The sequence below is a fragment of the Schistocerca americana genome, chromosome X, assembly GCF_021461395.2.
Source record: "Schistocerca americana isolate TAMUIC-IGC-003095 chromosome X, iqSchAmer2.1, whole genome shotgun sequence".
NCBI lineage: Eukaryota > Metazoa > Arthropoda > Insecta > Orthoptera > Acrididae > Schistocerca > Schistocerca americana.
The window spans coordinates 353,851,430-353,877,978 of NC_060130.1; the positions used below are offsets into that span (position 1 = coordinate 353,851,430).

Consider the following 26,549-nt stretch of genomic DNA (forward strand, 5'->3'; position numbering starts at 1 on the left):
CAATCTATAGGTTATGAACTGTAGATTAAAACTGAAGAAACTGCAAAAAGGTGGGAGTTTAAGGAGATGGGACCTGGATAAACTGAAAAAACCAGAGGTTGTACAGAGTTTCAGGGAGAGCATAAGGGAACAATTGACAGGAATGGGGGAAAGAAGTACAGTAGAAGAAGAATGGGTAGCTCTGAGGGATGAAGTAGTGAAGGCAGCAGAGGATCAAGTAGGTAAAAAGACGAGGGCTAGTAGAACTCCTTGGGTAACAGAAGAAATATTGAAGTTAATTGATGAAAGGAGAAAATATAAAAATGCAGTAAATGAAGCAAGCAAAAAGGAATACAAACGTCTCAAAAATGAGATCGACAGGAAAGTGCAAAAGGGCTAAGCAGGGATGGCTAGAGAACAAATGTAAGGATGTAGAGGCTTATCTCACTAGGGGTAAGATAGATACTGCCTACAGGAAAATTAAAGAGACCTTTGGAGAGAAGAGAACCACTTGTATGAATATCAAGAGCTCAGATGGCAACCCAGTTCTAAGCAAAGAAGGGAAGGCAGAAAGGTGGAAGGAGTATATAGAGGGTCTATACAAGTGCGATGTACTTGAGGACAATATTATGGAAATGGAAGAGGATGTAGATGAAGATGAAATGGGAGATACGATACTGCGTGAAGAGTTTGACAGAGCACTGAAAGACCTGAGTCGAAACAAGGCACCGGGAGTAGACAACATTCCATTAGAACTACTGATGGCCTTGGGAGAGCCAGTCCTGACAAAACTCTACCATCTGGTGAGCAAGATGTATGAGACAGGCGAATTACCCTCAAACTTTAAGAAGAATATAATAATTCCAATCCCAAAGAAAGGAGGTGTTGACAGATGTGAAAATTACCGAACTATCAGTTTAATAAGTCACAGCTGCAAAATACTAACGCGAATTCTTTACAGACGAATGGAAAAACTGGTAGAAGCCAACCTCGGGGAAGATCAGTTTGGATTCCGTAGAAATGTTGGAACACGTGAGGCAATACTGACCTTAAGACTTATCTTAGAAGAAAGATTAAGGAAAGGCAAACCTATGTTTCTAGCATTTGTAGACTTAGAGAAAGCTTTTGACAATGTTGACTGGAGTATTCTCTTTCAAATTCTAAAGGTGGCAGGGGTAAAATACAGGGAGCGAAAGGCTATTTACAATTTGTACAGAAACCAGATGGCAGTTATAAGAGTCGAGGGGCACGAAAGGGAAGCAGTGGTTGGGAAGGGAGTGAGACAGGGTTGTAGCCTCTCCCCGATGTTATTCAATCTGTATATTGAGCAAGCAGTAAAGGAAACAAAAGAAAAATTCGGAGTAGGTATTAAAATCCATGGAGAAGAAATACAAACTTTGAGGTTCGCCGATGACATTGTAATTCTGTCAGAGACAGCAAAGGACTTGGAAGAGCAGTTGAACGGAATGGACAGTGTCTTGAAAGGAGGATATATGATGAACAACAACAAAAGCAAAACGAGGATAATGGAATGTAGTCGAATTAAGTCGGGTGATGCTGAGGGAATTAGATTAGGAAATGAGACACTTAAAGTAGTAAAGGAGTTTTGCTATTTGGGGAGCAAAATAACTGATGATGGTCAAAGTAGAGAAGATATAAAATGTAGACTGGCAATGGCAAGGAAAGCGTTTCTGAAGAAGAGAAATTTGTTAACATCGAGTATAGACTGAAGTGTCAAGAAGTCATTTCTGAAAGTATTTGTATGGAGTGTAGCCATGTATGGAAGTGAAACATGGACGATAAATAGTTTGGACAAGAAGAGAATAGAAGCTTTCGAAATGTGGTGCTACAGAAGAATGCTGAAGATTAGATGGGTAGATCACATAACTAATGATGAAGTATTGAATAGAATTGGGGAGGAGTATGTGGCACAACTTGACAAAAAAGAGGGACCGGTTAGTAGGACATGCTCTCAGGCATCAAGGGATCACAAATTTAGCATTGGAGGGCAGCATGGAGGGTAAAAATAGTAGAGGGAGACCAAGAGATGAATACACTAAGCAGATTCAGAAGGATGTGGGTTGCAGTAAGTACTGGGAGATGAAGAAGCTTGCACAGGATAGGGTAGCACGGAGAGCTGCATCAAACCAGTCTCAGGACTGAAGACTACAACAACAACAACATACATGACAAAATGTGTACTATGTTATACGACATATTTCAGATCCTGTCGTATATCTGACAAGTATCTCATTGCTACAACAGTGCATAATTTAAATAGACTTATATGACGGCCATATATACAGGGTGGAGAAAAATTGTGTCAAGAAATTTTAACCGACGAAAGGCAACAGGGCAATCCCACGGCCAATCGGAGAATATGGCACCAAGTTTCTGTAATTTAAAAACGGTGCGTTGTAGACCTACACAACACTAGTAAATTTGGTTCCTACTGGCATCAGCTATCCAGGGTTAAAATTTCAGGACACAATTTTTCTCAACTCTGTATGTAGTTATTTTGTACAAATCTGTGCACATACAGTTGGCTTACTCCTCTGTATCACATCCCACTGAGGTTAGGTTATAAACCCGAAAGCTGGCTTTCGCAAATAAAACATTTCTCATGAAGCTCGTGGTGTACAGAAGATGTCTTTTAATAGTAAAACCATTTAATATGAAGTATTCATTATACCAGAAGTTAGTTACTCAACTTCTTTGGTTATATGCTTAAGGAAAGCATTTTTTTTTCTTTCTTCATGATAATTATGATTATGGCAATGGTAATAACAGCAACAACTCAAATACCTCAAATTTTGCCCAACAGAGTACCTCAAAATTTTCCACAAAAACGTATTTTGCCCTTATAAAGAAACAGTGAAGTAAGTTTCTAGCCTCAAACATATATTTTTAACACAAACAAACAAACAAAAAATTAGATTTTCTATGTGTGTATAAGCTTAATTTAGTAGCATCTCAACACTTACGTTATCTGTGCATTCAGAAGCCTAATCCAAGACTCTGGTAAACCCTCTAATTCTCCAGTATGCGCATTACGTGTCACATGATAATCATGCTTCACATTTGTTGGTAATCCTATCTGTGATGGCACTTGTTGAATGTCCTGACGTTTCTTTGAAGAAAAAAGTTTTGAGAAATTGAGGCTCATTTTTCAAAAAGAGATATCACTGGTAGTTCATCTGCAACAAAAATACAAAAAAAACTGTAATAACCATTATAAAACGTGATACTTCTGGCAAATATTTCATCAGACACATCTCCTGATCATAATACTTTTGCTGCTGCTGTCTCTGTATCGTTATTATTGTGGTGAAAGAAGAAGAAACTGCTTCTTTCAGACAGTTTGTATTGTGCACAGTTCAAAACAAAGAATAACAACAACAATATTAACTAATAACAAGCACAAAATTCTTTAATAACTAGAGGTATACAAACAACTATTGAGTTCTCTGTTCACAATTTCAATTATGACAGTACAAACTTTTATTAAGTCTTGCACTCCCAGTATTAGTAGCACAATGTCCAACAAATTTAATACATCTCCCTAGCTTCCTAATACTTAATAGTTTGTTTTGTTTTGTTTTGTTTTAGGGTGCAAAAAACAACTGGGGTCATACGCACCCAAGTTAAAACTATAGAACACAAACACAGAGACAAGGGAAACGACTATGTCAGTCCCAATGGACAAAAGAGGAGACAGCTAAAACAGGCACGTGGGGAAAAAGAAAACCACACCATACAAAAATGGAGGTCCAAAACCAAAAATTAAATGGCCTTCACCATACTGCTTTGGCGGATAAAAAGGAAAACGTGGTTGACAGCCTGTGCGTCATTTGCTAAAACGGTTGATAAATCACATGGCAAACCCCAAGCTGAAACGTAAAAAAAAAAAAAAAAAAAAAAAAAAAAAAAAAAAAAAAAAAAAAAAAAAAAAGAAGAAGAAGAAGAAGAAAAGAAAAGAGAGAGAGAGCATGCCAGCAGGAAGTGGCAGACAGTTAAAATTTGGGTGCAATGCATACAACGCAGTGGGGCAGCGCCACTGAGCAAATGACGATGGCTAAAAAGGCAGTGTCCAATATACAGCAGAGTTACAATAATCTCCTCCCAGCGGCATGGCCGACAGGAGGTCGTCCAAGGTGCTGGGAGAGGCTTAATAAGCCAAAGCTTATTCCTGTGAAAGGAGGACCATTGGCGATGTCAAAGGGACACCACCTCCTGACAGACAGCAACGCAGAGATCATCGGAGGGAAACGAGGTACTCACAGGCTGAGGTACGAGGATTGCAGCCTTGGCAGCAGCATCAGCAGCCTCGTTTCCTGGCAGACAGACACGACCACAGACCCACAGAAACATGACATTGGCTCCACCAAGAGTGAGCAAGAGACAGTTTTCCTGGACCTGCTGCACTAAGGGATGAGCAGTGTACAGCGCACAGAAACTTTACAGGACGCTGAGGGAGTCTGAGCAGAGGCCACAATTGGGAAGGCTGTGTCACCGGATGTATTCCGTGGCCTGATACAAGGCAAAAAGCTCGGCTGTAAATACTGAGGTGTGTGCCGGAAGCTGATATCGAAAGACACAGGGGCCAATGACGAAGGCACACCCGACCCCACAGTCAGTCCGAGAGCCATCAGTGTATACAAAGGTACTATCGCTAAGTTCCATAGGAAGGTCATGAAACTGAAGGCGATTGACCGAGGCTGGAGTAGTGTCCTTAGGAAGGAAGTCCAAGGTTAACATGGGCCACTTCATGAAGCCAAGACAGTGAAGGGTTCACACACACTGGGAAAGTTGCAGGTAGTGTGCAGTTAAGCCACCGTAACAAGTGGCAAAAGCTGACTCCAGGAGGTAACAGAGAAGAGGGACGAGCCCCATACTGACGATCAAAGAAATCATCAAAGAAGGAGGCATAGGAGGGGTGGCCATGTGCTTGGCAGACAAACGGCATGCATACCTGCTGAGGAGAAAGTCGCGGTGGTAGGAAAGTGGTAGTTCAGCAGCTTCAGCATACAGACTCTCAACCGGGCTAGTGTAAAAGGCACCCGTGGCCAAATGGATGCCATGATGATGGGTAGTGTTGAGACGCTGTAAAAGGGATGGCATGCAGATGCATAAACAAAGCACCCATAGTCGAGTTTCGAACAGACAAGGGACTGGTACAATCTGAGGAGAGTGGTTCGATCAGCACCCCAAGAAGTACCATTGAGGACACATAGGACATCGAGGAACTGCGTACAGTGGGCTGTCAGGTAAGAGACACGGGAGGACCAAGAGTGTTTCCTATCAAGCATGAGCCCCAGGAATTTCATAGTGTCAACGAACAGAAGGGCAACAGGCCCAAGATGTAGAGATGGTGGGAGAAACCATTTGCACCACCCGAAATTCAGACAGACAGTTTTGTCAGTGGAAACGCAAAAGCCATTGGCGATGCTCCAGGAGTGAAGACGATCAAGACAGTGCTGAAGGTGCCGCGCAGTGAGACAGATCCGTGGAGAACTGCAATAGATGGCAAAATCATCAACAAAAAGGGAGACAGTGAAGCCCAGCGGGAGACAGGCCATTATAGGGCTAACGGCAATAGTAAAGAGGATGAAGTTCAGAATGGAACCCTGAGTCACACCATTTTCCTGAATAAAGGTGGCCAACAAGCAGAACCCACATGCACCTTGAAAATTCAGTCTTGTAAATCTGCCTGAAGAAAACAGGGCAGGCGCCCACGGGCCCCACGTGTAAAGAGTACATAGGATACCAGTTCTCCAGAAGGTGTCTTAGGCCTTCTTCAAATCGAAAAACACGGCCACACTCTGAGATTCCCACAGAAAACCATTCATGACATGGGTGAACAAAGTAACGAGATGGTCACCTGCAGAACGCTGCGCTCGAAATTCACACTGTGCATTCGTGAGGAAATGGCGAGACCTGAGCCACCAAACCAGCTGGGCATGAATCATACGTTCCATCACCTTGCAAACGCAGATGGTAAGAGAGATGAGGCAGCAACTAGAAGGAAGGTTTTTGTCCTTACCAGGCGTAGGTATGGGTATGATGATGGCTTCATGCTAGTATCCAGAAAATGTGCCCTCAGCTCAGATGCGGTTGTATGTGTTAAGCAGAAAGTCCTTGCCCGCAAGAGAGAGGTGCTGCAACATCTGATAGTGGGAAGAGTTCGAAACTTCCGCAAAATGGCAGCCCAAGGTGCTGGAGAAAGGTACAGGATCCACAATGACATCGGCGCCTACTGTCAGGCTGAAAACAGGGGACTGGATCTTGGTTCCAGAGAACAGTCGGAGGTTGGCCTACACGACAGAGGATAAGTGTGGAACTGTTAAAAGAGAGTCAATGAAATCCAACTAGCTCTTTTGCTATCCCGAAAAACTCTATGATACTTTGCACGCATCTGTTTATCATGAATGCAGTTTTCCAGTGTAGGGTGGCGGTTAAAAATGCGGAGAGCACGTCTCCATGCACGAATTGCGTCACGGCATGCTCAGCCCACCAAAGGACTGGGACACGACGTGGTAAAGAGGAAGTGTGAGGAATGGAATGTTCTGCAGCAGTAAGGATGACGTTTGTGAGATAGTCCACCTGGTCATTGGAACTGCGGAAATCTTGTTCTGCGAAGGTCGAAAGGGAGGAGTAAAGCTGCCAGTCAGCCTTAGTAAGCTACCATTTGAGCATGCATGTGGATGCGGTACGAGTCAGCAGACGGAGAGCACACGGGAAATGGCCGCTCGAGTAGGTGTCAGAAAGAATGGACCACTCAAGGCAATGGGCAAGCTGGGCAGTGCAAAAGGATAGGTCGAAATGGGAATAGGTGTCTGAGGAGTCAGAAAGGAAAGTGGGTGCTCCAGTGTTATAGCAGATGAGGTTTAAGGTTTAGTTGGTTAAGAAGGCCAGCCAAGAGGGCCCCTCTCTGGCAGGTCCTTGGAGAACCCCAAAGGAGATGATGCGCATTAAAGTCACCTAGTAGCAAAAATGGGGGAGATAGCTGCCCAATAAGATGAAGGAAGTTTTCCCTAGTGACATTGAAGGAAGGAGGTACATAAATGGTACAGAGGGAGAGGGTCAGGTAGGGAAGGAAAAGGCAAACGGCAACAGCTTGAAGACGGGTAGTCTGGGAGATGGGTTGACTATGAAAGTCATCCCATATGAGCAGCATGACAACCCCATGAGATGGGATGCTGACCTCAGGGGGAAGGTCAAAACGAATTGGTAAATAATGTGAAAGCTGAAAGCGGTCTTGAGAGCACACTTTCGTTTCCTGAAGGCAGAGTACAAGGGGATGCTGTGATGCTAGAAGCAGCCACAAATCCTCTTTGTGGGACCAAAGGCCACAAATGTTCCATTGGAGGACAGTCATACGAAGGAATAGATGTAGGGGTGTCAACTCGGTGGCCGCCAAGGGACAGCCGGTGGAGAGTCACTACTACACGGCACAGAAACAGGAGGATCCTGCTCCCTGGGGTCCACAGAAGCATCGGCGTGCTTGAGCGTTCAGTCTGTGGAGCCCAACGCAGAAAAAGAATTGGTGGTGCGCACTGGCGAGACACAGGTCTGCTGGGCTAAGTGATCACGTGGCACTGTCGAGCAGGATCTTCGAGGTAGTTAAGGAGAAGACCGTTTGTCTTTAGCAGACGTCTTCGAGCCCTTCTGGTTAGAGGAAGTCTTGGGTGTTGTTTGGCTGGAGGGATGGAGGAAGTCTTCTTGGGAGTACTCCTTCTCTCCTCTCCTGCCTGCCGGTTGTGTAGTGGGTAACTTCGCCCCTTTAAGCAAAAGGTTGACGGTTTGTTGCACAGTGGGACTGGGTGATGGTGATGCTACCTCGACATTGGACGACTTCACAAACTCGGAGCCAAATTTGAGGTTGCATGTCTCTGTGGCCATGTCCTTCACAAAGTGAGGGGGTAACAAGAACTGAACTATAGGTGCCAGACGAGAGAATACAGGTTTTGAGACTAGCCAGTAACTTGCGAGCTGCTGGGTAAGGCACTTTTTTTTTTTACCCAAATCTCTTGAACAGCCCGCTCATCTAGATACATGGGACAATACCGGGAGCAGGCAGCACAGCCGCCATTGCACTTGATACAGCAGGGAAAAGGAGGCAGACATTCGCCCTCGTGTGCATCCCTGCCACAGATTACACATTTGGCTGGGTGTCGACAAGACGTTCTAGTGTGACTGAACCGATGACACTGGTAGCAGTGCATCGGATTCGGAATGTACGGCCGGACTGTGATGATTTCATAGCCTGCTTTAATCTTGGATGGCAGCACCACCCTATCAAAGGTGAGGAAAAGAGTGCGGGTGGGCACCAAAGAGGAATCAACCTTTTTCATTACACGATGGATGGCAATGACACCCCGATCAGAGAGGTAAGACTGTATTTCAGCCTCAGTTAGATCGTCAAGCACCCTGGTGTAAATTACACCGCAGGAAGAATTCACAGTTCTATGTGCCTCGACACGAACAGGGTAGTTGTGGAGAAGCGAGGCAACAAGTAGTAGTTGTGCTTGAGAATCAGAAGGCGTCTCCAAAAGTAAAGTGCCATTCCGTAAACGAGAGCAGGATTTCACAGAGCCAGCAATGGCATCAACACCTTTCTGAATAATAAATGGATTGACCGTGGCAAAGGACCAACCGTCTTCAGTACATGATACCACAAGGAACCACAGTGCAGTGGGAAGGGTCTTTGACTCAGTAACCTCATTACGTTTACATTTCGTCGATGTCATGGGCGAGGATGATTGACTCATCATGAGGAAATCCCCCATGATTGCCAGCGTCTCTGATGGCGTGCTCCTTCCAACTGGGGGCCCTTTCACAAGGGGGTGCACCCACCTTAGGTGATTGTTCACACTTCAGGTCACACCTCCCGAACACCTGACGGAGGAACCATTTGGCAATTTGGGAAGGTTACAGCTCAGACAATCACCCCTCCCTGGGCCTGGCCTGTACCAGGGAATACGTGTGAACCCTACCTGTCAACCTGGGGCTGGGAATTGCATGTTACCCAGTCACCTTTTACGCATCAGACACGTGAGCCGGCCTTAAGGAGCACACAGGGAGGGAGAAGAAAAAAAGAGGATCCAGAGGAATGAGAGGAGAAGGGAAACAAAGTAAGGAAAAGGGAGTCAAAAAGAAAGTTGAAACTGTTCGCAGGTCAGCGACAGAATGCAGAACATTCCCAATAATACCCCAGACATGTTCCCCAAGGGAGGGGAAAAAGAATGGCAAGAGGATAGACATACAGCACGGAAGGAAAATGGTGCTGCAAAGGCTGGGGCCCCATGGTAGCCAAGTACAAACCTGCCAAAGAGTGGCGAACCACCTGGGGTGATAATTAACAGTGTCATATATTCCTGTGGCTATCCTAACCAAACAAATTTAAATTTAAATCCTCTGTTCCAGCAGAAAAATCACAGATCACAGGGACATATGATACAGCCTCACGGTACTCAGAACCAAGTCATGGTGGGTATTGGTGTCAGGGCCATTCACATGACGGTAGCAGTTTATTTTATTTATTGCTTCAGGTTCTGTGGAATCATCTGAGCCAAAGATACTTCACAGACTGAATCACTACACACAAAATCCACAGACTGCTGATTAACAAACAAGAAATATGAGCTATTATATTCACATGAGCAATACAGTACTGTAAAAGACTCGTGCCAACTGTGATGAACTCCCATGCCAAATAAGACAGGCTTAGAAATGACATTTTGTTCTGCTGAGAGACTACTAAAAAATGGAACCTGCAGAATGGTACATACTTTGCTAAATAACAGGTAAGAAAGACTTATTCAGATGTAAAAACAGATTTCATGTTCAGTATTCACTAGGTGAAGGTAGGAGTTCCTTTTGAACAAGCCCATATTTCTTATGACAAACCACACAGACTGAAAATTCCAGTACGCTTCAACAACAGCCCACATGAAGTTTGAAAACATCATTTAAGGTGCAAGCATTGTGGCTAGCATCTTTCTTCTGTTGCCTCCTCAACACACACAGTTTAATTGTGTTCACTGTCACTATTTAAACTGTTAGAACACATTCATATTTCAATAGCTGCACTTGTATAATTAATGTCTAATACTTAAACGACACAAAAATTAGTGTTTTCCACACAAACACCACATGAAAGAGGACACTTTCACAATTCACACCGACTGAAATTATATGTTCAGATCTCACAGCGTATGGGGACGGAAATATACAGTAAATTAACAGGCAAAAAATACTCGGTAAGAACCCAGATTATCTAAATAATTCATTAATCTCCGTATTTCTTGGCAACATAAACCATAAAATGTTACATATCATATCATACTCAGACCATCTATGAGGAACACACTCAAAACATCACAACATACTTGGTTTTTTATTTAGGGTGCTCAACAGCATGGGCAAATCTTATTCAAAAAATGGTTTAAATGGCTCTGAGCACTATGAGACTTAACATCAGAGGTCATCAGTCCCCTAGAACTTAGAACTAATTAACCTACAGACATCACACACATCCATGCCCGAAGCAGGATTCAAACCTGCTACCATAGTGATCACGCAGTTCCAGACTGAAGCGCCTATAACCGCTCGGCCACACTGGCAAATCTTATTCAATGTCTTCAAGTGTAAGGATACAGACGAAAAAGGATGTGTCTTGTAGATTGTACAAAATGTCACAGAATTTTACTTTCTTTGGACCACTGCACATTAACCTACAAGTTTCATCTGTCTGTCAAAAGATTATTACATACACATTTCTTAACTGTCAGTTAATTTCTCCTCACGTATTCAATTTCATATGTTATAGCTACGATAATTTTCAATACATTGTGTATTCAAATTTAGTTCTCTTTCTTGTGGATATCTCACAACACATTTTACCAATCCATACAGCATTGGAGAATGAATATAAACCCTTACATATTTTCTCCTTAATTCCAGACAGTATATGACAGTTGAATTACCTTCCTAAATGTGCCTTCCCCTCCCTTTTTGTGTTTTTGTTATATGCTTGGTTTCATCTTCCTCACTTGATTATTTTGTGCAATACTAGTTACAAAGCAGCTGACTGATTAGTTGTTCAATAATATGTCTCAAAATTTTGAAATGTAATTTAGACTTTCACTTGTATCACTCCTAACATATTCTATCCAATGGAAATAGTTTAAGTGAAGTATGATTATACAATACTATAAAACAAAAATGGCACATATGGAGACATTATATAGTATCATCCGATTTTGATGGGCACTAGTAAGAGAGCTGTCAATACCTCAAAGTGGTGTGTTTTGAACACAGTGAAGACTACATACTCGGTGACAGAACGCTGAACCCATACAATCAGCATTCGCCTTGCGGAGAGAACATTTCATTCTTTCAAGAATTGTGTGTTACTAAACACCAATGACCTACCATAATGGCAACAACAAACACAATGCACATAATTAACTGAATAACTAAACCTTAGACAGGTCATTTTGTAGGTCTGTGTGAAATTAGATAGTCCTCCTGAAGCATTGTCAACACCATATACACGGTGATTTTGCTAAATGAGCACAAACGGCAGAAAACAATCTCCAAGGACACATGGATACAGTGCTAAAGGTGCATTCTGAGGTACCCATCTGAAGGTGAAGATAAACATCTTTGACAGTATAGGCATCAATGATTGAAACTACAAACGAGAACACACCAGGCAAGTGGGAATGTTCTGTCTGTCCTAATGTTTTAACTCAACACTCAAGACAGCTGTAATGTAAGGCATGACAGCTCACACTGGTACTGGAGAGCATCTGCTGTTGATGATTCAACTTTGGGGTGGGCATGTTTCCAAATGCCAATGGCCAGGCCACAGAATGACTGTACCGGGAAAAGTATCTCCACCAATAGCACCCGCACCATGAATTGTTTGCAAGAGGCTCATTTACAGGAGTGGAAGACAGGTGCACCTAGTACTTACACAGGCCTTGGAGAACCAAGTGCTGAACACTATAATACGACACCAGTATCAGCACAAGGCAGACAGTCAATCTGTACTGGGTAAGCTAGACAACTGTGTGGGACATTCTCCCCAACAACTGCCTCTATCCGTATAACTTGCAACAAGTGCAGACCTTATTAACTATGGTCTTGCCTCCACATTACCTCTAGTTGATTTTGCGCGATTACGTGAATGCATGTTTGTCAGAATTTGGGAGAATGGGTGTGATTTTAACCAAGTTTGTGTTTCATGCGTTATCAAGTTTTACAAATTTTCACTGTGTTCATCTGGGCCTATTATAGAAAGTGAACAAAATTTCTAAAATAGTCGCAGGTAAACTTGGTTAAAATCTGTAAAACTTGAGAAGCATAAAACACAAACTCAATTAAAATCACATTCACTCTCCCATGTTGATACATTCATTTACATGACCACACAAACATACAAGAGTAGGTCTCATGATGAAAAAGAAAACAGAGACTCAGGTAAGTTCCAATGAACAGCATAGCAAATGCTTTATAGTAGCCAAGACAGACACGAAGCCAACACCCACCCTCAGGAGAACTAGTTTATATGCCAGCTAGCTCTGCAGATGTAAGACAATGAAAGAGGGTATGATGAGATCAACAAAATTATTCATTTCACTAGGGGAGACATACATTTAATTGTGATGAGAGACTGTAATTTCATAGTAGGAAAAGGAAGAGAAAGAAAAATAGTAAAAAATGATAAACTCCCATTCTTTATAGTGTTTAACTACCATGTACGAAACAGCTTCAAACTTCTGAGCACATTACAAATTAGTTAGTATGTTGAGTATTTGATGTTCCACATGTAAGCAATGAAAAGTTTAGAAAGGTTTGAAATTATGTGCAAAGTTTGTTGGAAGTTGTTACATGCTGTCACTCTCCAATACTGGATGAACAAAGTCCTGGTATTTGCACACCGTTAGATAAGCTGGCTCAAGACAAACACACTGTTTCTAACTGTAATACTTGCCTTATTGTGTTAAACTTTTAACATATGATGATACCTCTTCATTAGTAGATTACTGCAGCATTTTAAATTCAGTCAACAATCACGCGAAATTTTGAACATCAAATTTTTGTTGCTTCTGGAAGCCGTTATGTAGGCAGCTGCCAAATGGTAGTGAGTTCTAGCATAGCCACTTAGTATTATAGATTGACTGAGGAAAGGTATGAGAGGTGAAACTGTCTGGTTGAATTTTACACAGAGAAATAATTAATTGCTAACCACTTGATTTAAGAATCACCTAAAAAGGTTGTATGCATGGAAGAGACCTGGATACACCAGAATGTTCCCGATAGATTATACAATGAAACTCCGTGGCAGATTAACAAAACTGTGTACTGAACAGGGACTCAAACCTGGGACCTTTATCTCTCAGGAGCAAGTGCTCTAGTGACCAAGCTATCCACATTCAGTCAGTGTAGCAATTACCCATTAAAGGCAAAGGTCACAGGCTGAAGCCATGGTCTCGCACACAGCTTTAATCTACCAGGATGTTTCAAATAAATGCACACACTGTTGCAGAGTGAAAATTCATTCTGGAAGCAATCTCCAAGGCTGCAGCTAAGTCATTTCTCTGCAATACCTTTTGTTCTGTGACAGTTAGTCCCACAAGGCGTGCTGCAGAACTTCTGTGAAGTTTGGAGGGAAGAACGGAAGAAGAATTAAAGGTTAATGTCTTGCCAACAGTGACGCCATTACAGAAGGGAGTTTCAAAACAGCACTTACTCCAATGCAAGTGAAATTTTTCATTCTGAAGATTATGTAAAGGTTCAGGGACATTATTGTTTCCATTTTATCCAGCATAAGGCCAGGTTGAAACATTATTGGTACTTCGCTTCTCTCTATTTTTCGAACATTCTTATTCTATAACTGTTTCATTCCAGTCCAGGTCCCTTCTTCTTAAATCTGTCACTACTGAGTCACACTATGAGACTCTAGCTCTCCCTCTTGCCCTCACACTTAGCCTCCCTGATTCACTTTGGTATTCTTCCATCTTCTATTCTCTTTACATCCTGTTGTTCTCAGTTCTCTCATTCAGCTTTTCTACTACAATTTCATTCCTAATATCTTCATTTCTCACTGCCTCTCCCCATTTTCTGTTACATACTTCTTAAGAATTTCATTTCATTGGGTTGGATTCTACTCTTCTCGACACTGTCTAGGTCTCCTAGCGAATGCCAGTATGGCTGTAAGGTACATCTTGGACAGCACTTCCTTACACTCCATTGGCACCTTCCTTTAGGTTGTCCACATGAAAACTTCCTGGTTTCCAAAAGGAATTAAAAAGGGATATGACACACAGATACTTGCAATTTGTGGTATCATGTAAAACAGTTCAAAAATTTCTGTATAGTTTTTTTCCTAAATTATTCATTTTGCTTGATAAGTTCTTAGCCACTAGAAATATAAACAGACAGTCACATTCTGGCAGAGAAACACACATCTGATGAAACAGTAAAGGGGATCACAGAGACCTCCCAAAGAAGCACATCAAAGCCAGTATGCCGAACACTGTGAGAGCTACACACCACTCGCTCAACAGTATGCAAGGTGCTGCATAAGTGACGTCACTTGCACACTTGCAAAGTTCAAATTGCCAAAGTATTGATGCGAAATGACTTGCAACTTCGACACAGATTTGCTACTGAGATGTCAGACCAGATCACACACAGTCAAAATCCGAACTAGCTAGAAAAGTCATTTTCTCTAACTGAGCAACCTACCATACATGTGGGATGGTTGCTCGGCACAGCATTCACATATGAGGTTCGGAAAACCCCCCACAGTTCTTAAGAACATGTACGACAAAGCAAAAAGGTGAATGCGTAGCATGTGCTGATGAAAGACAGTATAGTTTCACCATTTTTCTTCAGCAAGCAAACAGGAACAAGGACTGTTTACTTGGACATGCTTGAGCAATTTGCTGTATCTGAACCAGCTTCTTCCCTTTCCACCATGTGATCTTAAAGTAGGATGGTGGACCACCTCACTGAAGTTAACATGTTTGTGACTTCCTTGACTGAACACTTCCACAGCAATGGATGGGATGTGATGAAACAACGAAGCAGCCATTAATTATCTCAGGATGTGACCACTCAAGATTTTTTCCTGTGGGGTTATGTGAAAACACTGCACATGCCTCCCTTGTATGTGACCTTGGTGATCACAGAACTGTGAATGTAATAGCCTCCAACATCCTAGACATTCTTGTGTGAACACGGCTTGGGACAGAGCACAATCTAGACATTTTACAGGTTATGAAAGGAGCCCTTGTAGAAATTTATTAATTTTCCATGCAATATTTTTTGTTACTTCGACTGATGTCACAAACACCAAGTATCTATGTTCCATTTCTTTTTTTTAACTGCATATATTTTAAGACTCAGCTTTAAATGATGATTCTAAGAATATACTATAACCTCCTACTTGTCATTGACATAAGAATCATGAGGACAAGATTAGATTAATTACAGCATGCACGGAGGCATTTAAACAGCCACTCCTGGGGTGCTCAATACGTGAATGGAACAGGAAGAAACCCTATAGATGTAGAAATCAGGGAGGTTTCATGAAGGCATCCTGTAAGACAGATTTCAAAACTGAATTCAAAACTGTAAAACATTTCCAGCACTGGATAGGGCTCTGACCACAATTTATTGATCACTACCTGCAGATTGAAACCGCAAAAAATGCTGAAAGGTGTGAAATTAAGGAAATAAAACCTGGATAAGTTGAAAGAACTAGAGGTAGTTGAGAGTTTCAAACGGAATGCTATGCAACAATTTAATGAAACAAGGGAAAGGAATACCAACAGAAGATGAATTAGCAGTTTTGAGAGATGAAATAATGAAGGCAGCAAAAAATCAAACAGTCAAACCAAAAAGCCCCAGCAGAAATCCTTGGATAACATTCTATGTATTGAATTTAGCTGACAAAAGGAGAAAACACAAAAAATGCAGCAAATGAAAGTGAAAAATGGGAATTCAGATGTCTAAAAATGAAAATGTGATAAACAATAAAGCAGGGATGGCTAGAGAAGAAATTGAAAAGCTGCAGAATAAGGCATGATTATGGGAAACAGTTGATGCCTACAGGAAAATTAGAGAGACCTTTGCACAAAAAGAAGCAGTTGCATGAATATTAAGTCTCTGTAATGCACCATTTTACCTCCCTGCCTCTATACTGCACTTTGAGTAACTAACTCTGTGATTGACAATTGACTGAGTCAAGTCATAGGGGTCAGTATCCAGACAATCATGGTTCTTTCTTGAGCAACTTGTTCATTATGTTGCCAATTTTGAAGGTACATTTATATCTATACTATACAAACCACCAGAGTTCTTTGGATTTCTTCCATTCAATTTTTGTATGGAGAATTGGAAGAATAATTGCGTAAATGCCTCTGTGCACACTGTAATTAGTCTAACTTTGTCTTCGCAATCCTTATCATAGCATTACATATGGGGTTGTTGTATATTGCCGGATTCCGTATTTTTAAGCTGGTTCTTGAAACTTTCTAACTAGGCTTTCAGGTGATAGTCTGCACCTATCTTCAAGCATCTGCCAGCTTTTCAGCACCTCCATGACTTTTCTCATGTTTCAAAGAAACCTGTGACTATGTGTGCTGCCCTCTTTTGTATACATTCAAAACACCCCACTATTACCATCCGACACAGGTCCCCCCATACTTGAGCAACAGTCTAGGATGTGGTGTACAACTGTTTGTAAAACATTTCCTTTGTAGACTGATTACACTGTTCTACTATCTTACTTGTCCGCAGCTCATGGTCTTGGGGTAGCGTTCTCGCTTCCCGCGCATGGGGTCCCGGGTTCGATTCTCGGCGGGGTCAGGGATTTTCCCTGCCTCGAGATGACTGGGTGGTGTTGTGTCATCGTCATCATCATCATCATCATCATCATCGTCATCATCATCATAATACATCCCCATTACGGTTGGAGGAAGCCTATGGCAAACCACCTCCGCTAGGACCTTGCCTAGTCAGCGGTGCAGATCTCCCACATCGTCCCCTAAGCTTCCCAGAGTATGGGACATCATCATCATCATCATCATCATCATCATCATCATCATCATCATCACCACCACCACCACCACCACCACCACCACCACCACCACCTTACCAATGAACCAAAGTATGAAACATCTGTTACATGCAACAGAGCCTATGTAATTATTCCAATACATAGCCATAAAAATTGTTACACCAAGGTATTTGCAGCAGTTGGCCGATTCCAATTGTAACTCATTGCTATAATCATAGAATATTACATTTCTTCATTATGTGAAGTGCAAGTTTTACATTTCTGAATACTAAATACTCTTCAAAAATTTCAGAAAATATTTTTTTTATGTTCTCTGGGATTACTGTAGTGTTCATCCCAAGTCTGCTAGAAATTCAGTTACTAAGTTACAAGGAAATTTGTGAAAAATTTCTACGAAAACCATTCACACCAAGGAAAAGAATAGTCAAAATGTAATTTCAATGACAGCCTAGCAGGCATTATGGAAATTATGAATGGTCTTGAACTTGAGATCAGACCTATTACAACTTCTGCACAAAAGTGGACAACAAACACATAGAACGAGCAGAGCAGTGGATAACAGAAGCTGCCAATAAGGCCTGTAGGACCACCATGGCAACGAAGAAGATGGATAGGGACCTACTTTTGGATCTGAAGGTATTGATGTATGGTCCAGGGATCACTGACTAGAGGAATGATTCACTTAATTACAAAAAATTTAACCCAAAACTTTATACACATTTTTCTTGATATCATATTTTTCATATTGGTGGGAAAAATAACTTGAGAGCAGTAATTATGATTTTGATTGGAATTTGACATTAGCATTCTAAACTGAATTATCTATCAGTGTATGTAGCATTTTTATGATATCTTCAAAAGTCTATTTTTTATGCACATGGTATTGTCTCAATTTTTTGAGCCAAGAAAACGACTTTTCTTTCGATTTATAAATGTTTTAAGAATTAAATTTACACTCTGCAGTGGAGTGTGTGCTGATTTGAAACATCCTGGAAGATTAAAATTGTGTGCTGGACTGAGACTCAAACTCGGGACGAAAGGCAAAGGTCATGAGTTCGAGTCTCGGTCCGGCAAACAGTTTTACAAAAATTTTATTAGAACTTAATATTTTTCAATTATGTTACGTATGCTGATGGAAAATATACAGATAATAACTTAAAATTATTTTGTTACATGTTTAATGGAGCTTCAGGAATTCTGCCAATGATAAATGTTACAGCTGCATGGGGGTCCTTCACCATGTGCAGCAGTTACAGGAGTGTCCGATGTAGATACAATAATGTTTTCTTAAAAACAAAAGTCTAAGGAATGAAACTATAGCATCAGATTTTGCATTAGTTTTTATTTTACTTGAAAAAAAATCATGAAAATCATCTATTTTTCTCGAGTTCAAAGAGGGCTTTCTCTCTAAAGCAAGTTGAAAATCTTTGCATCACTTTGATATCTTATCAAAATCTGACTGAATATTTGTGCAGCTTTATAATCCACAAAAAGTTTGAGGTTATTAACATTGTCTGCCAAGTCATTATTACACAAAGTGAATAGTTAGGATTACAACATCGTTCCCTGGAGGCATATCTTCAGTCTTATGTGAGGAAAGAGCAAGTTGAGTTTCACATAATCGATATTTTCAGAATTTATGTTAATAGTTACGGAGGTCATTTTGTTCGAGATACCTCATTATGTTTGAGCTCAGTACATGTCCAAAGCTTCTACCACAAATGGTTGGTGAAGAGACTGGGCTGTAGCTGTATGTCGCTTTTGCTACCCTACTTGTAGACGGGTGTGTCCTGTATTTTCTTTCAACTACTGGGCACAGATTTTTTGTTCAAGGGATCTACAGCTAACTCATCCATAAATTCTATATAGTAACTGATAGGAGTTCCATTAATTCCTGGAGGTATGTTTAGTTTTAGTAAATTTCACGTGCTTCTCAATGCCAATGGCGCATATTCATCTTTACAGTGGTGTGAGAAACTGGAGCAATGCTTCTGTATTATCCTTTGTAGACGAACATTTGAGTCCAGCTTTTCTCCTTTTGCTATGCTCTCCTCAATTTTATTTCCTGTGTAATCCACGAGATTCCAGACACTAACTTTATTGCCACTCACAGCCTTTGATACAGTCAAATTTTCTTTAGGTACATGAACAGCCTTGCCATTTGTAGCTGGTTGCACGACAGCAACAATGCACTCCATAAATCAAAGTTATTTTATTCAAGCTATGGGCGGAACAGGCATGAATTCCTCTGGCTACCATAGGTGAACAAAGGCAGATGATCTGCCAAGAGGCATGAATCCAACTCTATATTAAGAAGCTTTTTTTAAGTTAAATTTGTGGAAGTCAAGTGGTCAAGTGGTGGGAACCAAGTGTCAGTCAATCATAAATCTTTCTAAAGTGCCACATGACTGCTTGATTGCCCACTTTTTAAGTACATGCAGAGTCATTTAAAGCATGACCCACAGCATCCTGGCAACAATGCCCTCCCTACTGGAATATGTCAATCACAAAGTTATTTTATTCAGACTTCAACTGTATATTTTTATCAAACATTTTATGTTAGAAAGTGGTCATTCTAGAAAAACACGTAAAAAACAAAAACAATTTTGAACAGAACTACATCTCCCTCATATCAGATTTATATCTATGGTTAATATTTTATATTTTTACTATCATTTCCCCAAGAAACAACAATTTTTAGTATATAGACTGGTAAACATGAGCTATAGCACTTACATTTCCTGATCTTTGCTTTTAAGGAAGAAGTTGATACAACAGTCATTAATTGCACAATATCTAACAATATTTGAAACATTTCTTGTTTTTACACAGAGCAATGATATTTCCGTTTGAATATTTCATTCCCAGTGTGCAATGTCCTAATCATAACATAAACCATATACATTTTTGTTTAAAAATGCTTAATACATTAGATACAAAAATATTATTTACTGCTCTGGATAAGGTCATTTTGGGCACATTGCTGAATGTTATTGATGGCTCTGAAAGTCTCCCTTCGGAGTGTATAACTGGAATATTTGGTCAGATATAACAACAAATGGGAACACACAAATGATGACAAGCAAAGGTTAGTAAGGATTCGTGTGCCTGTAAAAAGATCTATGCATGAAGCATACAACAACTATCATCATCACACCTTAGCAAAAGATCTGGTGGAGAATCTGTGAAAATTCTGGTTGTATGTAAAATAGCTAAGAGGGTCTAATGCTTAAATTCAGTCCCTTGTTAACCAGTCCGGTGTGAAAAACGAAAGCTGAAATTTTAAATTTTACATTCAAGAAATAGTTCACACAGGAGAATCATACAAACATACTGTCATCTGACCATCTGACAGACTCCCATATGGACGACATAGTAATAAGCATACCTGGCATAGAGAAAAAACTGAAGGATTTGAAAGCAAATAAATCAAGTCCCAATGCAATCCCTGTTCAATTTTACAAAGAATACTGTACAACATTGGTCCCTTACCTAGCTTACATTTATCGTGAATCTCTCGCCCAACGCAGAGTCCCAAATGACTGGAAAAAAGCGCAAGTGACTCCAGTATATAAGAAAGGTGAAAGAACAGACCCCCAAAATTACAGACCAATATCCCCAACTTCTGCTTGCAGCAGAATCCTTGAACATATTCTCAGTTGGAAAAGCTTGTGTGTTCAAATCTGCATGGTTTTAGAAAACATCACTCATACAAAACTCAGCTTGCCCTTTTCCCACACGATGTACCGAGAACTGTGGATGAAGGGCGACACGCAGATTCCATATTTCTAGATTTCCGGAAAGTGTTTGACACGGTGTCGCATAGCAGGTTGTTAATGAATGTACAAGCATATGGAATAAGTTCACAGATATGTGAGTGGCTTGAAGACTTCTTAAATAATAGAACCCAGTATGTTGTCCTCCTACGACTTATCTTAGAAAATAGATTAAGGAAAGGCAAACCTACATTTCTGGCATTTGTAGACTTAGAGAAAGCTTTTGACAATGTTGACTGGAGTATTCTCTTTCAAATTCTAAAGGTGGCAGGGGTAAAATACAGGGAGCGAAAGGCTATTTACAATTTGTACAGAAACCAGATGGCAGTTATAAGAGTCGAAGGGTATCAAAGGGAAGCAGCGGTTGGGAAGGGAGTGAGACAGAGTTGTAGTCTCTCCCCGATGTTATTCAATCTGTATATTGAGCAAGCAGTAAAGGAAACAAAAGAAAAATTCGGAGTAGGTATTAAAGTCCAAAGAGAAGAAATAAAAACGTTGAGGTTCGCCGATGACATTGTAATTCTGTCAGAGACAGCAAAGGACTTGGAAGAGCAGTTGAACGGAATGGACAGTGTCTTGAAAGGAGGATATAAGATGAACATCAACAAAAGCAAAACGAGGATAATGGAATGTAGTCGAATTAAGTCGGGTGATGCTGAGGGAATTAGATTAGGAAATGAGACACTTAAAGTAGTAAAGGAGTTTTGCTATTTGGGGAGCAAAATAACTGATGATGGTCAAAGTAGAGAAGATATAAAATGTAGACTGGCAATGGCAAGGAAAGCGTTTCTGAAGAAGAGAAATTTGTTAACATCGAGTATAGACTGAAGTGTCAGGAAGTCATTTCTGAAAGTATTTGTATGGAGTATAGCCATGTATGGAAGTGAAACATGGACAATAAATAGTTTGGACAAGAAGAGAATAGAAGCTTTCGAAATGTGGTGCTACAGAAGAATGCTGAAGATTAGATGGGTAGATCACATAACTAATGATGAAGTATTGAATAGAATTGGGGAGGAGTATGTGGCACAACTTGACAAAAAAGAGGGACCGGTTAGTAGGACATGCTCTCAGGCATCAAGGGATCACAAATTTAGCATTGGAGGGCAGCGTGGAGGGCAAAAATCGTAGAGGGAGACCAAGAGATGAATACACTAAGCAGGTTCAGAAGGATGTAGGTTGCAGTAAGTAGCTTGCACAGGATAGAGTAGCACGGAGAGCTGCATCAAACCAGTCTCAGGACTGAAGACAACAACAACATGTTGTCCTCAACAGTGAATGTTCATCCGAGACAAGGGTATCATCAGGAATACCCTAGGGAAGTGCGATAGGACCGCTGTTGTTCTCTATATACATAAATGAGGTAGCTGACACGTTGGGCAGCAGTCTGCGGTGTTCGGTAAGGTGTCAAAGTTCAGTGACTGTACGAAGATACAAGATGACTTTAGACAAAATTTTCCATTGGTGTGATGAATGGTAGCTAGCCTTAAAAGAGGAAAAATGTAAGATAATGCAGATGAGTAGGAAGATCAAACCTGTAATGTTCAGATACAGTATTACTAGTGTCATGCTTGGCACAGTCAAGTTGTTTAAATATTTGGGCTTAATGTTGCAAAGCGATATGAAGTGGAACAAGCATGTGAGAACTATGGTAAGGAAGGTGAATGGTCAACTTCGGTTTACTGGGAGAATTTTAGGAAAGAGTGGTTCACCTGTAAAGGATACTGGTGTGACCTAGTCTCAAGTACTGCTTGAGTGTTTACAATCCATACCAGTTCGGACTGAAGGAAGACATTGAAGCAATACAGAGGCAGGCTGCTAGATTTGTTACTCATAGGTTCAAACAACATGTAAGTTTTATGGTGATGCTTCGGTACCTCAAACAGAAATCGTCACGAGGTAAGGCGACGTTATTTTCAAGGAACACTATTGAGAAAATTTAGAGAACCAGAATTCGAAGCTGACTGCCAAATGATTCTACTGCCGCCAACATACATTGCGTGTAAGGACCACGAAGATAAGATACCACAAATTAGGGCTCATATGGAGGCATATAGACAGTCGTTTGTCCCTAGCTCTATGTGTGAGTGGAACACGAAAGGAGATGACAAGTAGTGATACAGGGTACCCTCCGCCATGCGCCATATGGTGGCTTGTGGAGAATCTATTTAGGTGTCGAACATACACTGATGAGCCAAAACATTATGACCACTGCCCACCATAAGGTTGGATGTCCCCTGGTGGTGTTGGGGGCACCTGAGGCAGTAAGGAAAGAACGTAAGCGGCAGAGAGACAAATGGGTAGTCATAATAGCAAAGATCTGGGCCCCAAATGCAGAAACCTACCGATACAAGCAATTTTGACAAACAGTACATTGTTGTGGCACTGTGGCTACAAACAAGAATCTCAAACGACGAAGCTGGTCGCCGGTTGGGATATAACTATCATGAGTTCCTATGGAAAATGTTTAAAGGGTGGTGAAATAACAAGTAAGACTCGTACGTTATTCGACAACTGTGTCTCACCACAAAATGTAAAGGCTGGAGCATCCCCCACTGAGTAATCCAAGATAGGCAGCGTGCTGTGGCAGATCTGATGACAGAGTACAACGCTAGTGCAGGCACAAGCGTTTCAGAGCACACCATTCAAAGACCACTGTCGAACATGGGGCTCCACATCACACGACCCCTACATGTTCCTGTGTTGACCCAACGACATCGTCAGTTATGATTGCAGTGGGCACAGCATCACCGAGTTTTCACCATGGATCAATAAAACATGTTGCTTGTCGAATGAGTCACATTTCTTGCTACACCAGGTTGATGACTGGGTCCTTACACACTGTCATCCAGGTGAATGGCTGCACGAAATATGCACCATGCCACAGGTGCGGGCCGGTGAAGGCAGAATTATGGTCTGCGGTACATTGAGTTTAGCTTCCATGGGATCTGTGGTGGTAATCGAAGGTATCATGACAGCAGTGAACTACGTGAACACTAAGTGCACCACTTCATGCTTGAAGTCTCTGCCTATGGCGATGACATCTTCCAGCAGGATACATGTCCATGCTGCAAGGTCCGAATCATGCTACAGTGGTTGGAGGGGCTTTATTGTGAACTCAAATAGATATCTGGCCAGCAAATGTGCCTGATCTGTACCTTCTGGAACACACATCAGGTACCAGTTGCATGCCCATAAAGCACCATTGGCGGACATACTCCTGGAATCCTGTCAAGGACTTCTAGAATCCACGCCAAGCAGAATCTCTGTTGTACTGTGTTTGAAATGTGGAACAACACACTATTAAACAGGTGGTAATAATTTTTGGCTAATCGGTGTAAATGTGTGTGTTTGCTAGAATATTTCATAAATGCCACAAAAAACTGCTTATTTGAGTTACAAAATTAAGACAGCTATCTTTCCAATTTACAGCAGTTGTCCCATTTCTGTCAAAGTTTTCTTAGGTTTTACTGAAAATTGAGCCACAGAGACTGTTTAAAAAACGTGAAGAATGCCAAAGAAGACATTTAGTATTAGAGAGATTCAAGAGATAAGATGAAAAGAAATTACATGAAGCAAAAGAAACAGGAGGGTGTGACAATTTAAAAGTCAAGCAGACACAATGAAAGTGAATGCAAAGGATGGTTCAGACATAGGTTAGCAGAAAGGAAGCACATTCAAGGTGACCCAATTACAGGATAGAAAATGCAATGTTTCCTTGATAAAAAAAGGATGTAGAGCCCAGAAAACACTTCTCCGAAAGGCCAAGCAAAGCAAAAGCAGTTGTCAAAAAGGGTCGACCAAAGCGCCCGATCCCACCAATCGGCTGTGACCCGCGACATAAGGCTCTTGTGGTGTGTGACGTCACGACGGTGCGGAATTTAGTTTGTGAGAGTGGCGTGTTTGTAGGTGTCATTTTGATGTGATCGGTGGTGCTCTCTGGTGGTGTGGTTGTGTGTTAGGTGATGCTTTTGGTTTAGTTATCGTGTGTGGCGTGTTTATGGGTGGCATACTGTTGCGGTCAGTGGTTCTTTCTGGTGGTGTGTAGCGTGTTACATGGCGTATGGGGTTTATTTGCATGGTAGCATTGCACGTGTGTGGTATCGGTAGTGACTGTGCTTTGAGCACAACGTTATTGTAGTTTTTTTTTGTTCGTCGTGTGTGAATTTTGGTAAATTCCTTTTTTAGGTCTTTGGTAGGTATGTATGTGACTGGCAAGGTAAACAGTTTTCAGTTGTCGGTGATGATGGGGGACAATGCAATGTCTCTATTAAAATTTCTTCAGCTATTCGAATTTTTGGATGAAGTCGTAAAGTGTTCAGTGTGCCGTGAAAAAATGAGGTTTACTAAAGTTTCGACGTCTCGGACCAAGGACGGCTATATGTGGAGATGTCGTAAGGATAACAGGTCAAAGGAAGTGTTCGATTCCAATTTTGTTGGTTTGTTGTATTTTTTGAGGTAGTGATGATTGTGGATGTGGTTGTAGTTTTGGGTTTTATGATTTGGTATTGGTACTTTCTATTGACCTATAAAGGTCAAGGGAAGTGTTCGATTTCAATGTGTGGTTGTGGGTGTTCCGGTATCGGGAGTCGCTGTTAAGCTATATAGGTCAAGGGAAGTGTTCGATTCCAATTTGTGTGATCGGGAGCTGATGCTGAGGTACACAGGTCAAGGGAAGTGTTCGATTCCAATTTGTGGGATCAGGAGCTGCTGTTGAGCTATATAAGACAAGGGAAATGTCCGATTCCAGAGGATATTGAATTTAGTGGAATTTGTGGAGTTTTGCGTTGTCAGTTTTTATCGTTGTTTTGTTTGGTTTGGTATGGTGATGTGTGTCTAAATTTGTTTATATTTACTTTGTCTCCACCTAAAAACCCCCAATTTCCAACACTTGTCCCGTTAGTTTCATTAGGTTTTTTGTGGAACGTGTGTGTGTTGGTTTTTCAATGTATTTTCGTGTTTGTGGTCATATTTACGTAATGATGTCATAGGCACCATATTGGAGTCGTAGTGTATGGTAGTTTCCGCCATATTTGTGACGTCATGGGTCAAAACAGACGGGTGGAATCGGACGCTTCTGTATTCCCGTCAAAAAATTATTTTCTGAGAAATATCCCAAAATCGAGATCAGAGTACTGAGGAGAGAATATCTTACTGATCTATTATTCAATATGATGACTTGGACTCAAAAACTGTTATTTTATTTCCATGGTGACACTGATATGGTACATCTAAGCAAATGAGCAAAAATACAATAAAGAAAGCAACTACAGCCAATGAGAGGAAGGCTACAGTGCACAAAAGGATTACACTGATTACTGCTATGGAAACCAATTAAATCTTTTAGTGCTTCATAGTTAAATCTCTTGCACAAGTATACTACTATTACTATTAAAAAGTAGCAAAAAGAACTACTAACTTTGTGAATATGTGGTACATAACAAAAAATGCATGTCACAATGCTATTAAGATTGCAAGATTTTAAAAGAAATATCACATTACTGGGTATTGTACCTGGAATTGGTTTCAAAATAATTCAGTAGCAGTGAAAATGAGTTGAAAACCACACTTCTGGAACAAGACAGACATTAAGGTTGCATTACTTGGGATGATTTAACAACTTCCAGTTTTTTGTTGAAATGCTATGACAAACAATCACATTCCAAATAGTTTAAAGCTGCCAAGGTATCTGTTAC

General features: G+C 41.1%; 1 protein-coding gene across 2 annotated transcripts in view; it reads right to left on the reverse strand.

Moving 5' to 3' along the window:
- LOC124555424 (serine/threonine-protein kinase Pak) overlaps positions 1-26,549 on the reverse strand; it is a 129,871-nt gene that overhangs the window by 94,667 nt on the left and 8,655 nt on the right. For both annotated transcript variants that reach the window (XM_047129328.1, XM_047129327.1), the window contains exon 2: positions 2,964-3,176. In XM_047129328.1, the coding sequence (XP_046985284.1) occupies positions 2,964-3,145 (182 nt within the window). In that variant the 5' untranslated portion in view covers positions 3,146-3,176. The remainder of the gene's footprint in view (positions 1-2,963; positions 3,177-26,549) is intronic.